Source organism: Tachypleus tridentatus, chromosome 13 (assembly GCF_004210375.1).
Source record: "Tachypleus tridentatus isolate NWPU-2018 chromosome 13, ASM421037v1, whole genome shotgun sequence".
Taxonomy (NCBI): Eukaryota; Metazoa; Arthropoda; class Merostomata; order Xiphosura; family Limulidae; genus Tachypleus; species Tachypleus tridentatus.
Window position 1 is genome coordinate 149,433,133 of NC_134837.1, and position 16,866 is coordinate 149,449,998.

The 16,866-nt window shown below is 31.1% G+C and overlaps 1 protein-coding gene across 4 annotated transcripts in view; it reads left to right on the forward strand.

Annotated features, from left to right (window-relative positions):
* ck (unconventional myosin-VIIa ck) overlaps positions 1–16,866 on the forward strand; it is a 129,913-nt gene that overhangs the window by 95,656 nt on the left and 17,391 nt on the right. For all 4 annotated transcript variants that reach the window (XM_076484705.1, XM_076484707.1, XM_076484708.1 and 1 more), the window contains exons 34-38: positions 4,820–4,986; positions 5,469–5,560; positions 6,230–6,291; positions 7,481–7,633; positions 15,623–15,728. In XM_076484705.1, coding sequence (XP_076340820.1) covers positions 4,820–4,986; positions 5,469–5,560; positions 6,230–6,291; positions 7,481–7,633; positions 15,623–15,728 — 580 coding nt within the window. The remainder of the gene's footprint in view (positions 1–4,819; positions 4,987–5,468; positions 5,561–6,229; positions 6,292–7,480; positions 7,634–15,622; positions 15,729–16,866) is intronic.

Below are 16,866 nucleotides of genomic sequence, written 5' to 3' on the forward strand. Positions count from 1 at the left end.
TGTAATAAACTAGCAATACAAAATAATCTTAATAATATATAAATATATATATATATATGTGTGTGTGTGTGTGTTACAAATTTTGAAACTAACATTAAAGAAAGAGTATAATACAACTTACTGAACAAATAAAAACTGGCTATCTGTTTTATACACAGTCACTAATTTTTTGTTCTTTAGAAAACATGATAGCAGTATATTGAAAACATTTTGTAATTTTCCTTAGCAATGTCTATTTACAAAAGAAAGCCTTTGGAATGGCTCTGATAGTAGTGTAACTTTAGAACACTTTCATGTCTGAGTTAAATTATCTGTTTAACCATGTAGTTATATAACAGGACAGTACTACAAAAAACTAATGTTTATGAAGATAACAAAAGTAAAATCAATAACACACTGTGCAATAAGTAGTAAAATATTGGTGTTCTAATTAAAACACCAAATTAATTGTAATAAAGAGGAAAATTATTTACTATACATACTGTGAACAGTGTCTAACACAAATTATCCAACTTTAAATATTCTCTACCAATTTACTTTGTAGACATCCTAAAGTAATAGTTAAATCATAACAACTAATAAAATAGAGGTGAAAGTAAGACTTAAAGAAATAACAGTCATAATTGCAACAAAACAATTAATTAAATGAAACTAATGTAACTAAACTAGTAACATAATGTTAAAATATAAAAGGAATTATTATAACCCTTCATTAACTATAATGAAAGGTTAAGCTAACTTTTAGCAATACTAATAGTGGTCTCTGTACAAAAATTGTTTATTATAATTTTTAAAAAATCGGTTAAGTTATGGCATAGACAAGATAAGTGTTGAAAAAATTTTAATGTTCTGTAAAATTATTAATCCCATTATTGGCACCACAAAGAGTGTTAATCTTACAGTAAATCTGAGTAAAGTAGAGTATTTGAAAAATAAGGGTCATCTTATTTAGCTTTATTTAGGAAATCTATTACTGTTTAATAAATTATTTATATCTAATAAACTGTGGGTAGTACAATTACAGTATAGTGTATTTTAAAATATTTTATTCTTAAATGGAAATTTTGTAATAAAAATTACAAATGCATATTTAAAATTTTGAACATTTTATTACTAATACTAACATTTAAGAATGCCAGTCAAGTTTTCTGTTGTGAAAAGTTTGTTGTTTTTTTCCAAAATGATGTCTGGTGGATAAATTGCTTCAAAACATAAATTGTGATAATTCAATACAAAATTATCATCAGTATATCTATTAGTGTAACTACTGTGCAAAGCTTTCTTATTAACTTTTTTTTTTTTTTACTAAGCTCTGTTATGTATTCGGGTGCACAGAAATACAAGTCTTCAGTTTGCAAATTGAGTTTACCTTCCATAGCCATTCTGTATATTTACTCAGATACATTAGCCAAATTCTACATGTGTAATGTTAAAACAAATATACATATAGTTGTACAAGTTGTACCTTAAAACCTTTTCTGAGTGAAAACAAAATTGTTGAAAGTTTTATCAATAAAAATGATAATATGGCTACTGTGTAAAAAATGTAAATATTCATTAACTTCCATTTTTATTCATAACTTATTCATATTTGATAACTGAATTTCTTTAAATGTATTATGCATTTTTGGATTACGTCTTTAATGCTGTTTATCCACTTTTCACTAAGTTTACCATTATGGTCTCTCTTTCTTACATTATTTATATCAAACTTTAACCTCCCGTTCTTTTGTACAGGAACTTGGAGTCCCTCAGGGCTGTGTTTTGAGTGTCACACTTTTCAGTATAAAGATAAATGCCATCACTGAACAACTCCCTCTCATTATTGTGAATGGGCTGTATGTCAACGACTTTCACATCTCATATCAGTCGTCGAACATAAGATATATTGAGCGGCAGCTACAAACTGCCCTCAATCGTGTACTGAAGTGGACTATGGCAAACGGCTTTAATTTTTCTCTCTCTAAAACTGTTTTCATGCACTTTTGCTGCCAACGGGATATTCACCCTGATCCTGAACTTCATATCGGTGAAGTTTCGCTGTCAGTGGTCTTTGAGACCAAGTTCTTGGGGCTTATCTTTGACCGTAAGCTGACCTTTATACCACACTTAAAACAGCTATGGGTCAAATGCACAAGAGCACTGAACATCCTCTGTGTCCTCTCTACTACCAGTTGGGGAGCAGATCGATGTTCTATGTTAAAGGTATATCGTGCTCTTATTCGATCAAAACTCGACTATGGATCAATGGTCTATGGCTCTGCCAGACCTTCGGCCTTAAAGATGCTAGACCCCATTCATCACCAAGGACTTCAACTCTGCACTGGGGCTTTCCGCACCTCTCCAGTTCAAAGCTTATACGTTAAATCTCATGAACCTTCTCTGCACCTTCGCTGTTTGCAACTGTCTTTACTATATTCTTCGAAACTTTGTTCCTTACCGAAGCATCCCACCTGGGGATGTGTTTTCCTTCCTCGGTGGGCTGTACTTTTTCAGAACAGACGATCTGCCATTGCTCCGTTTGGCCTTCGCATCCAGGCTCAATTGGATGACTTGGGTCTGTTCTTGGATAACATTGCCAATTCCACAGGTCAGCCCATCCCACCATGGCTTATTACAGCCCCCAAGTGTGACCTTTCTTTCAGTCATCTGAAAAAGGCAGATACTCCAGATTGGAAGTACCGTCATTTATTTAATGAACATCTTTCAAACAATCATTCCATTCCCATTTATACAGATGGTTCCAAATCAGGTAATTCAGTGGGCTCTGCTATGGTTTGCTGCAGTTTGGTGGTTGCACGCAGAATTTCCTTTACAGCTTCTGTGTTCACTGCTGAACTATATGCCATATCTCTTGCCCTGGATTATATTGAAACTGAGCAGCACTCCAACTGTGCTATTTATACTGACTTGCTTAGTTCTATACTGGCCTTGGAATCGCTACACGTTAGCTCACACCCTGTTCTTGCTGATATTCAAAACCAACTGGCCCATTTCTCATTAACTGCTACTTCTATCCAGTTTTTCTGGATACCAGGCCATGTTGGTATTTGCAGGAACGAGCTTGCAGACACGGCAGCTAAATCTATCTGCTCCGGCACTATCACCACTGTGCCTATTCCATACATGGACTATGATCTTGTATTTAAGGCTCGGTTCCGTGCCAGCTGGCAGTCCACTTGGAGTGAGCAACGCGACAATAAGCTTTTTCAAATAAAACCCTATATTGGGCTTTGGCCATCTAGCTCCATACGGTTCGGAAGGAGGAAGTTGTTCTAAGTAGACTATGCATTGGTCACAGTTTTTTGACTCATAGTTTTCTTTTATCTGGAACTGATGCACCAGTGTGTAGTTTGTGTAACACTCAAGTCACTATCAGCCACATTTTACTTTCTTGCCATCATTACGATTCTCAACGATGGCAATATTTTAAACATGTTTTTTTCCCAGGGTTTATCTGTAACATTGGACAGTGTTATTGGTGATGGTGACACTGTCCACCTTGATAAAGTTTTTAGTTTTTTAATGGCCATTTAATCTTTTTAATCTCATTTAAGTGTTGGATATTTATTCATTACACCTTTTTAATTGTGGTTCCCTTTTCACAGTTTCATTCTCTCTAGTTTAAATTGACATTGAAAAATGGCCAGAACATTAAATAACTTAACACCAGGACTGGAAAGGCCATCTTCAGGTGACTAACGTTGCTGTTTGAACTACTCGTTAGTCGTCCTGGCGAGTTGTTATTTCAATTTTGCTGCATGTCTTTTAAACTTTTATTACTTTACCCTTTGGTACTGGCCATAATGACACATAACGCGGAACCAGGACTGGAAAGACCAACTTCAGGTGACTGACGGTGGTTCTGGTACTTGCCTGTTAGTCTTCCTGGTGGGTTATGATCATTACCATTCTGCTACAGAAGTTCTTTACAACTTTATAGATTGGAAGTCAACATTGGTTTTATGCAATTTTCTGTTTTTAATTGCTGTTTTGTTTTTACCTTCGTTTACTTTTACAAATTTTACTACATTTACTTTACTTTTACCTTTTTACTGGACATTTGGCTACTCATTATTACAATTTTGCTATATGTCTTTTAAAACTTTTATTATTTTACATTTTGATAATGGCTGCTATGACACATAACCCAGAACCAGGACTGGAAAGGCCAACTTCAGGTGACTGATGGTGGTTCTTGAACTTACCTGTTAGTCTTCCTGGCTGGTTATGATCATTACCATTTTGTTAGAGTCAGTACTTTACAACTTTTCTTACTCTGCTTTATCTCTTAACATTGTAAACTAGGGGTCAACATTGGTTTTATGCTTTTTCTGTTTTTCAATGATGTTTTGCTTTACCTTCATTTCCTTTTCTGTATTTTACTACATTTAATTTATTTTTACCTTTTTACTGGACGTTTGGCACAGATAGCCTAGATGCTTTGTGCCATAAAACACTAAATCAATCAATCAATCAAACTTTACTGAGTGAATGACAAAGTTACACACTATGTACTGTTTTTATCTGAATAAATGTTATTCATAATATCCTTAAAATTAGTTAGTTTCAGTTTACTGTGCATGGATAAACATATTCAACTACTTGTTTTACACTGGGCATTCTCTATAAAATATTAATATTTTGTGTGTGACAATCTCCTGGTTTATTGTTGAAAACTGGTATCTTACCATTCTAGTCTACTACACCTGTTTATCATTGGTAAAAGTTTTTCTTTGATAAACTGTAAATATTTTCTTTGTTCTCACTTAAAACTTAACATAATTTTATTTCTGAAAATCATATTTTTGTCTTTTAGACCTCCACCAAAAAGAACAATACCACGGACATTAACGCTTTCTTCAGCCCGCCGAAAAGACAACGAGCAATTATGGCGTCACTCTCGTGAACCTATTAAACAACCACTTCTCAAAAAGTTGTTGAACAAAGAAGAAATGAGCCAAGAAGCATGTTTTGCTTTTAGTGATATCCTTTTTTCTTTACCTGATTTAAATTTATTTTACCATTATACATCAGGCTTGTTTTACTTCTTAAAATCGTAAATTTTTATGGATTATAAGGTTCCATTTGTCAAATACTTTGTATCTTATTTTTAGGTTGTTGATAATATTTAATTATTGAAGCACAATACCAGAAATACCAGCCTCTATGAGAATGTTCTGTTCATAACACTTTTTTTTTTCTCTTCAAGGAAGCACCAATTTAATGATTATTTATTGATGCAGCATCATTCTTATGTTGTAATCAAGTATAAACAATGTTTTGCAATGAATTTGCTTCCACATGTTTCACAGTTGGATAGTTTATCACATCAGTAAAAAATAATTACATGTAATTCTTACCTTTAACATTCAAGTACATTATTTAAGAAGACCTTTAATCATCACTTTTACAAACATTTAGGTCTGAATATGTTTACCAAACAGAATATGTCCTTAGCAGTTTACCTCTTTTGAAGTATATGGGTGATCTTCCATCTAGAAGAACTCGCTCTGGAAATGAATTAACAGATCAGATATTTGAAGGGCCACTAAAACATGTAAGCAATTGTAATTATTCCTTCTTATATTTGCTTTTGCATCTAAGATGATTAAATCTTCCTAAATTGTTACTTAATGAATTAAAAATAGATAATTCTATGTGGACTTAGCTAGGCTTTGTAACTATCATTTTTCTTTATATAAATTTCAACATTCTATACTGACATTACTAGCTCAGACAAACATAAGCTATTATATTTAACAAATAAAATTCTCTTTTAGTTATGTTACCTTCTAAGTTGAAGTAAAAAAGTGTTTAGAATATTAAAATTGTTTTTGTAATAATTTTTAGAAATTTATACCTGCCAAAAATTTATCTTGCTAAAAGATCTGTTAGTAACCTTGTTTTCCTGCTACAAAATAAAGAGAATAAATTGAAATGTATGCAGCAAAGTGAGAGGGCTTTTTATGTAATTTTGTATTGTAACATAAAATATTATAAATGAAATTAGGATAATAATAAATTAACTGTATATGTAATGTATGTTTTTGTACTTTTTACTCTGCATCTAACTTTCAAAAACAAGTTTTTATACACATTTTAATGAACACATTGGAAACAAGTATTAACTAATATTCATGACAGTTCAAAAGTTGTAGATGCATGTACATAAATTGTGTCTTGATTGGTTGAAACAACTTAAATTAGCTTCTTATTCATTTTGTAGGAGATTCTCAGGGATGAAATTTATTGCCAAATCATAAAACAACTAACTGACAACAAAAACAGGCAAGAAAATTTTGTGTTTTGCTTTTAAAGTTATATATACATGTGTTACTCAGAATTTATACCTAGAGTTAATTGAAATTTTTGTTTTATATCTTAATGCTTTCTTCATTTTAGTTTGTATTAGTTGAATTAGGGTAAACAGTGTATATGTAAAAATTGTGTATTGTTGCTGCCTCCAGTACAGAAGATTTAAGTTAAATACTATGTGGCTATTATCATATTCAAGACAATATTATAGCATATCACTAAATGTTTTTCCTCTGCATTCAAGCAAATGTTCATGATGATTAACACTGAAAGTATTTACAAGAAACTTTCCCAGTTATTTAGTCAATGTGAGCCGCTTTTGTCCCAAGTTTTAATGAGTGATTGAATATATTTTTATCAGAAAAAATATGTATACATTTATGCTGTTAGATACTTTTTTTGCCATTTTCACACTCTTTTAAATGATAATTGTATAAATGTTTCACAGTATTATCTTAACATGAAAGATATGAAATCAAAGCTCTCCATTGTGCCTGGCAATGGGCATTCCTGAATTTGAAACACAGAAGTCTTTATATTCTAAAGCATCAATTTAATGCATTTTAAGTAGTAATACTTTCATTGAAATATGTTATTGTAAGTTGCTGGGTGCAAACATTTGCCATCTTATAAAATTATGAAAAACCAACAACTTAGTTGGTGTTAATATTGAACACTGATTACAGTTAAAAGATACCTGTCACATCTGAAGAAGCACAAAAGTTTAGTGACTTCTCATAGGTTTAAATCAACTTATCTTTTAATGGTTAAACCCCACAAAATGGATACTGAACTGGTTATTAATTTCAATTTCAAATGTTAGATTGTGTAAATTAATAATAATAATATGAATGCATTAGATGTTGGTGTTACTGAAACAAAGAATTAAAATGTAATCATAAATATACATGTTCTTAAAAAAAAATTAATTCATGTATCTGTCATGGGAAAAATAAATAAAATATTAATTGACTAAATTAGTTCTAGTTTTCTATAGTATATTATTTTTTAGCTTTTATGTTTAATTATCCCAAACCTTTTAATTTGATTGGTTTTGTATTTGTCTTTTTTTCTTGACATTCAAAATTAAAATATGCTTTTACAATAACTAAGCCTAAATTTTGTTGAGTTATTTATTTTAAGCATCTTCCACCACAAACAGGCTGAGTGAGGAACGAGGATGGGAATTGATGTGGCTAGCTACAGGTCTATTTGCTCCAAGTCAATCTCTTTTAAAGGAAGTTACAGCTTTTCTGAGGACACGTCGACACCCTATTGCTGTGGATTCTCTCCAAAGATTACAGAAAACTCTAAAGTAAGTTAATCTGTAAAGATACTGTAGAAAATCTCTTTAACGTTATAACATACTGTCGTTTCCTAGACAATTATATGTCAGCTCCTGGTCTTTGATTATTATTTTAAGTTATGGATTCAAACCTTCAGTGAAAAGACTAAATTCAGGTTTCTGTCATAGTGTTCTAGTTATTTCATGGTTTCTCATTCATTAGATTTGTTAATATTAATAAATATCTATTACAAACTATTCACAAGTTTTAGGGATCATTATTTGAAATGGGTTAAAAATAACATTATATAAACTTAAATACAGTAATTTGGTATAAAGAAATCTGTGTAATGTAATGTGTTATAAATTATATCCCAAATGTAATTAAATGCATTTTGAAAATTATAAGCTTCCAAGTAAATATAATCTGGTAATATCTCAGTTGTTTAATAACTTTCAAATAACTTATGCTCAGAATTGGTTGGTTTTCACTAATTTAACAAAAACCTGAAATTATTTAAAAACAGGGAAGGTAGGGCAAATAACTTGTTAATCCACCTTGTATTGAAAGAACGAGTGTTTACTTACAGTATATTTGTTGTTCCACAAGGCATCAGTAGTTTGCTGTAAGAGCAGTAAAACTAAATATTCACTGGTAATATAAACTAGAACTCTTTTGGCAAAAGAAATTTGTTGGTTAGAAACTTATACTTTACACACACACTCACACATACACACAAATGCATAAAAAAAAGTTTCATATTCAATCTTTCTGCCTACTTTAACACTTTATCTATCTCATTTAGCATAAGTTTTTCTAGAACATGCTTATGTACAGTACCGTGCAAAAGTGTTAGGACAAGAGAATATTTTGTCGTTATTTTCATTTTACGTGGCTAATTCTTCCATGCCCAATATACTTGTACCTAGGGCATGTCATAAGGGTTCTACTTGAATGAACATACTGATTAAATTTAGGGCTTGAAATAATTGTCATGGTACCCCATGCAGTTTTTTAACAACATAGCAAGGAGCTAGCATATGGTACTGGTACATGTTGGGAAAAACCAATTTACATAACATAGCAGGCTGGCATTCTAAGGGTTGCAGGTTCGAATCCCCATCACACCAAACATGCTCACCTTTTCAGCCATGGGGGCATTATAATATGACAGTCAATCTCACTATTCATTGGGAAAAGAGTAGCCCAAGAGTTGGCGGTAGGTGGTGATGACTAGCTCCTTTCCTGCTGGTCTTGCATTGCTAATTAGGGACAGCTAGCACAGATAGCTCTTGTGTAGCTTTGTGCAAAATTTAAAAACAAATAAACATAACATAATATTTTGGGACAAGATGGGACTTATTGGTCTGTCTTGGCTGTTTCACATTCTAAATTAAATGAACTTAAAAACAAAAACAAAAAAACTTTAAAGCTAGCCAGTTTCTTTCGTATATGTATTAAGGTTTTTCTTAAACCCATTTAAATTTACTACCTCTACAACACCTTAAGGTAACCCATTCCATAACCCAACCACCCTGTCAGAAAATTAAAACTGACTTAGCTGAAAATGGCTCTTACCTACCAAAATTTATTCTTGCATCTACTAATCCTATTATCCTTACTGTTAAGTGTGAAAATGATGATGTATAAACACTATCAATTCCCTTTACAATCTTAAATACCTCAGTTAGATCCCCCCAACTCTTCTTTTTTTTTCAAAAGAAAATAATTTGAGAGATTTAAGCATCTCTTCATATGACAATCCGTCCACCTTTTCCAACAATTTGATGTATTTCCTAAGGTAATGGGCACAAGACTGAACACAATATTCCATATGTGGTCCAGCCAGTGAGCAGTGTTTCTCTAGATACAATCTAAAAATCCTGCTTGCCATACCACTAGCAACAGCACACTATATTTCCAGCTTTAGAGACTGATTGACAGTTACATCAAGATCCCTTTCCTTCATAACACTATTAAGGTTATTTCCATCCAAATGTTGCTTTTAATTCGAATTATGATAACTCATGTGCATTATCTTGCATTTATTATAATTAAAACCCATCTGCTATTTATTTGCCCAACTCACTAAATGATCTAAATTCATTTGTAAATCAACAGGATTTTATTCACAGCTAACAACACCAAAAGTCTTAATATCATCTGCAAATTTAAATAATTACTTGACTATTCCTTCATCTGTGTCATTGATGTAAATCAAACAAGAGCAAAGGTCCTGAGACTAAGCCCTGAGGTACCTCTACTTTCTTCCTTCCAGCCACTCTTCTATTCATTTTGGTAACTTATCCTGTAGAGATTTTTTTTTTGACAATCCTTTTATGTGGCACTTTGTCAAATGCTTTCTGAAATTCTAGATACATCAAATCTGCACTCATGTCATCATCTACATAAGCAGTAATCTTTTCCAAGAATATCAAGAGATTTATAAGCATAATTTTTCCTTTGGTGAAACCATGCTGACTATCCAATAAAATTCTAAACTTTGTTAAATGACTTTTGCAAAGCATCTTTGAAGAGACTTTCTAAAACTTGCAAAAATTAGTGACAACTGTCTCATATATCCAATCTTTAACTCCTTTAAAACCCATGGGGAAATATTATTTGACCAGGAGCCTTATTGTTTTTTAAACTTCCCGATTTTTTTCTCAGCTAGCTCAGAATTAATGTAGTCATCTTGGCTGATCTCATTTCCATCTATCAACTGATCAGCAATCCTTATCTCTAAATTAGTAAAAACAGAAGAAAAAAAAAGGTTTAATAACCCAATCATCTTGTAATTATCAGATATTACCCTTTCTTTCTCATCCCCCATATGACTTACCCTCATTTTAACATTCTTTTTACCCTTAATGTATTTAAAAAAATCCTTACTGTTAATTTTTAAATTTTTAGCCAGTTTTATTCTCATACATCCTGTTTGTTGTCCTAATTTCCTGTTTTATTAATTTTCTCGATATTCCCTAACCTTCTAAGTCCACTGTTATACCATTTAATTTAAATTTCTTAAATTTATTGTTCTTTTCTTTAATTTTATCTCTTAAGCTATTTCTGAGCCAACTTGATTTTATTACTTACAGCTAACCTTTTCTTTCTATAAGGAATATGTTTACTTGAATTTTAAAAAATTTCCACACTTGATCATGTCTCCAAGTAACTCAGCAGTCCAATTCAAAACACATAATTCTTGTCTCATCCCTTCAAAATTTATTTTTTTTTAATTTGTAAGGAAAATGTGACTTCTTATTTCCATACATAGCAAAACATCAAACCTAATAGAGCAATGATTATTTGCACCCAAATGTTCCTGAATTCCTATCCTCTCAATCATTTCTTTGTTTGAAGTTAACAATAAATCTAAAATAGCATTATTTCTAGTTTTTTTGGCTGATTGGTGAAGAAACCCACAACAATTTCCAAAAACCTTTTTCTCTCTCTCTCTCATGGTTTGACTCGAGCATTTCCCAATCTATATGCCTGAAATTAAAATCACCTGTAATTATGACTTTATTAACAGCTGAAATCTTATCACAATTGTAAAGTTTCTCACTAAATTTGTCAATATCATTTAATGGTCTATAACAAATTCCAAAAACCTTTTCCTATTACATCCACTAATAGAAATCCAAGTGAATTCAGTCTCCTTACTGTTACCTCTGATATCCTTAACTTCAACAGCATATAACTTGCATTTTACATATAAAGTTACTTGTTCCGCTCTTTAATACTCTATCCCTATTAAATAGCCTGTAACCCTGTATTTCAAAGAAATTTCTATCATTAAAATCATCTACATTTAACCATGTTTCAATTGTTCCCATTACATCAAAATCTTTCATTCCTACTAATACTCTAGTCATCTGTTGTATTTCTTATACTTTTATCATTACAGTAGGAACAATTAAGCCTATCCTTATAACTACTTATATACTCATTTCCTATATTAAACTTTTCACTGTGTTTTATTCTTTTTGCATTTAAGTTTTTCTAGTCTGATCTCACAAGTCCATTCATCCAATCTGCTCATCCTTACATATTAACCTAAGCCTAGCATTTGGCCCTAGTGACGTACTTATGACTTCATTTCCACAAATATTTCTCAGCAGTATCCTTGACAAAATTAAGTTATGGGACCTTTTACTTTAAATTACTTTATCAACCCTTGTACTTATTAATTAGCTCCTATCACTTGTCTTTCCCCACATCATTAGCCCCTATGTGCACTTCAAAAAATACTTCTTACCAGCCCCACTTTATTATGTCTCCTGCTCTGTCACTATATCTTCTACCTTGATAAATAAGAAAAAAAAATTAACACTGTATTATAAGTTTTGTTGTCACTGCCATCATTCAAAAACCAAAGAAAATTATTAGTAGAACAGAGAGCTTGTATGAACGCTTTATGTGATGCTGGTTAGACTCTTCAACAAATTGCTGAAAACTTGAACTACTCCCCAAATACTGTTAAATACATCCTAGATCATAAGACTGGGAGAGGTGGATTTAAAAATAGGAAAGGAAGAGGCAAAACACTTTAACTCTGTGATATTGATGTTAAATATCTTCATCTATGTAGCATTTGGGACAGAAAAAACACTGCCACTGATCTCGAGCATGAGATAAATGATTGTCTATCAAGTGATAGAAAAGCGTTCATATCTATGATATCGAAAAGACTTGATGAAAATGGAATATTTGGTCATGTAGAAGTACAAAAACTGGACTGTTGATGATTGATAAAGGGTATTATGGACTGGTGAGTCCACAAGTTTGAAATATTTGGTTAAAAGCATAGGTTGTGTTTTTCTGCTGCGGCAACAGGAGATATTTACAGAATATATAGAGTAATGGACCATTGCAAGTTCCATCAGATACTGATCCATTATTTAGTTAATAAAAAAGCTGCTGGTGTCATTCAAATAATGCAATAGCTCCCACAGAGTTGCAGTCTGAACCCAATTGAGCATATCCGGAATTTGATGGATAAAAAATTTGACAAATCTAAAGTTACTTCCAAAGAAACTTTATAGGAATGTATCAGAGACTATTTGTAGTTAAGTGTCAAAGAAAACTCTGATTAAATTTGTTGCAACAATGTCTTAAAAACTGTCTGCAGTTATTAAAGCAAAGGGGGGACACAAAAATATTAACTGTTTGCTGAAGTCAAGCACTTTCACTGAGTTTCTGTTGTACTAAGTATGAATATTGATGAAAATTTGACATTTCGTCTGTGATCTACTTTCCATTGTTTGTTGAAAGTAGCTTTAAATTTGATTTTTTACTTTGTCCTAACCCTTCTGAATAGTATTATATGTATGACTTTTACTCTGCCTTTAAAATTAGTATGTATTTACATATCTTCTGATAAGAATAGTGTCTTGAAATCTGCTATATTTTAAAGTACTAATAACTTTTCAATGGCAATTCTATTTTTGTTATCTTCCGTGTGTTTTTACTAAATATAATTCCTTACCACAGGTTTTTCAATGCTTTCTGCTTTTACAGGGATGCCCCATTTTTCTAGTAGTCTTAACACTAATATTTTCTTCTCCAGCTCAAAGATTTTAATGTTTTCATGCAGAAAATTCATTTCTGTCATATACAAAACAGACAAGATAACACAAATAATTTTTTCATCTTACTCTTATCTAGGTAGCCATAATAATTCTTTAAATTGCAATTATAATCTGAGATGTGTTAATAAATATTGAAAATTGTTCCTTACTTACATTACATACATCATGCTTGATCTTTACCAAACATTAATCAGCATCCCAAAATATTTAGCCTATGTGCTTAGCCCCTCTTCATACTACTGGTTGCAGCCTGATTCTTCATGACACAAAAAATACACTTTTTGTTCAACATGTCTTGTTTATATAAATTTGAAAAATTGTATATCAAAATCAGTGAGAAACATATCATTTCTAGTAGTCCATTTGACATCTTTTTATATTCTTGTTGCTTTTTTGTTAAGGTTTTGTACTTTCAACTTTAGTCACTAAAGGGACTTTCTCCTTCTTCAAGCTTATTTTTTGTCAAGTTTACAATAACACTATGTTTGTTCATTTTATGTTGTCATTATCATTTCTTCTTTACTATGATTAATGATCTACTTTTATCACTTGTTTTTTGATACCATATGATAATGTCCTTTACAAATGCTGAAACTACATTTGTTGAATTCATTCTCATTGTGGATACATTAGATATCAATGTCTTTCATGCTTGTTAATCAATGATAGTATATGGTATAACAGTTTCTAATTTTTTCCTATCAGTTCTTCAACCTTAGCTATCCCTGTTTGTTGTTGTTTGTACCTTTCTTTTGTCAGACTTGTTTTATTTTTTGGCATTCACCAAATGAATATGAATTTAAAACTTTCTATTTATCTCAACTGCATAATGCATAAAACATTGGAAATCTGTTCACTTTAAATTATCATTAAATATATGCTTAGGTGTAGCTAGTTTGTTCTCTCTCTCTTCTTTTGTTTCATGAGACTTAATGTAAATATCCTCAAACCCAGCTTGTTTATTGTTATACAAAAATCTGCATAAATAGAAAGAAGAGACAACATCAAAAGCTTGAAGTCATGAGATTATTTGCAGAGTGTATAAGGTGTCAATTTAAAAGAACCTGATGTTGCCATAGTCTGTCCACCTAAAGAGTAAATGGGTTAATTATGCATTTTACAGGAAAATGGTATACTCTTCTTAACCCTGTATTCACAACTGGGGTCAAAGTGTTCATGCCACAATCTTTTACACAGTGTCATTCAATGTGTATTTGGTTTCAGCATTATTAACTATTCATTTCACCCTACATTTCTGGTTTAGTGACAGTTCTTAGTAGATGAAAGTAGATACCAGATACAATGTTCAGGAATACTGAAAAAAAACTGTACATATATTTTAGAGGATATGCAAATACAATATGCAAATTGTATGATGTACAAACATATATCATTTTTTACATGAACATCACCTTGTACTACAACTTGTCAGATTCTTAGTCAAACAGACATTGGCAATTCACATATATAACTTGAGTACAAATAAATTTATAATACACCTGTTTTTTATGTACAAGAGACTTTTATATGTTACTAAATAAAAGCTTGACACATTCAGTGTAAATATACTTAATAAATTTATTATACTCAACATTTATTTTCCAGTATGAGGTTCATCTATTGTACCTGACCCCATGTATGTTCAGTTACTGTTTATAATGTTAAAATAATATTAATAGTGGCATAGTTACATGGTAACTGAAGTCAAAACTATAAGTACATAAAGACAAAGGAATGGAGACTGATAATCTTCTGTGAGATTAAATTGTACTTTTAAATTGTATTTTAAGTTCATTTAAATTTGTAGGGTAAATCATCATTACTAAATTTACAGCTTTTACCATTTTGGAATGCCTGCAAAAAATTTCATTCTTGATAAAAAGAAAAGAAACAAAAGTGTTTTATTTCACAAGACTAAAATCACAGAACATATTTTGTGGTGTCAAGTAGTTACAGGTTTTGGTTTCTCATTAATGTAATCAAATAATTTTTACCTATCTGGAAAGTTTAGTTTGTTTGTAAAATGTGACATAAATTTGAACACAAATTGTGTTGTCCTACTATAAAGATTATTTGAAAATTGAGTATTTTAGTTTCCCAAACATTTCATCAAACGTTATATCCAAAATGAATGTTCCTGTATCTGTACCTTTACAACTGAATTTTACGTTCCATTTTTTACAAATTTAGGTACAAAAAATTATTACTACAAAGGGAGAGGAGGTGAGAGAATGTGGAAATAACTCCTAAAGTAGTATAATTCTGTTATCAGTTTCCTGTGAGTTGTATGTAAACTTTTATGAATACTTTCTGTGGTAGAAAAGTATCATAAATTCATTTTTAATATGATAAAATATTTTAGTGAAATAAAGGAGGGTACACACAGCTAGTTTATTTTGGTTTATTTTGCATTAAAAAAAAAAGAACTGGACAGAGAAGATATCCACCCCATCTTGTGGAAGTAGAAGCTATACAACACAAAACTACCCAAATCTTCCATAAAGTTTATTTTCCTGATGATACTGATGAGGTGAGTGTATGAAAAGGAAATTTTCTGTTAATGCTTATTTCTATTACTTTTCTTTGTCATATTCCATCATTATCATTTTTCCACAAGTTAATTATATATTCCTTTTAAAGTCAAATGTTTCAGTTCTGAAGATGACAAGATCTTTTTATCTAGAAGCTTATTTCTGTTTGTGTTTTATGTCAGGACATATACAGTTTGTAATTGTTGTGGTTGAAGTTTTGGTTTTTATTTCATTTCACTTGTAGGTGATATTTTTCCTCATTTTCACATTTATCCTTCAAGTAAACTTGATGGCTGTTTTTGTCTTTACTTCTTCGTTACTCTTTTATCCCTTTATGTTAGGTGGCTTTCATTTCAACATCTTTGTGATGAAATTAAAATGGCTCTTAATGAACTGATTATCCATATAATATCTTGGCTAATATTTTTCTTTCAGCAATACAAAATCAGTTGAGTGCTTTGAATACAACTTTAGGAATACAAATGCTCGAGTGACAGTGATCTGAACAGTTTTTTTTCTTTCATGTAACTTCCACGACAAATTTAGTAGCTATGTTATTTCAAACCCACAAAACAAAAATTAAATTGGAATTTAAACAGTGCAATTATAATAGTGTAGTCTGGTGTTAAAAATTGAAATGATTCCTCTAAAATAGGAATGGTTGATGTGCCAGCAGTAGGTAGGGTCTGGGTTATGTCCCACTTAATATCTGTTTTCATCTCTTCAAAAGGTTATCAATCCAACCATTTAAGAAGCTATTCTTTTTCAGAAATGTTAAATAATAAGGAGGGTCAGTATCATAACTCATAAATGTGGTTTTGATATATATATAGCTACAAAAAAAAATCTGTGTGAATAACCCAGCCTTAAGTAAATATGTAATTGATACTTAAAACAATTGGTGTTTGTTGAAACTCCATCATTACAGAATGGAAAAAAAAAATGAGACAGTTGTTATAAAGATCATAAGATGCATGATATGACAGAACAAAGAACTTCTAAACTATATTTCTGGATAACAAGATGGAGCAGTATTTCTAAAATTCTTGTTACTTTCAATAAAAAACAATTGTTGTATTGTTTATTAGATATTCTATTATCTAATAAAAGATTTAAAAAATTAACATTTTGCAGGAG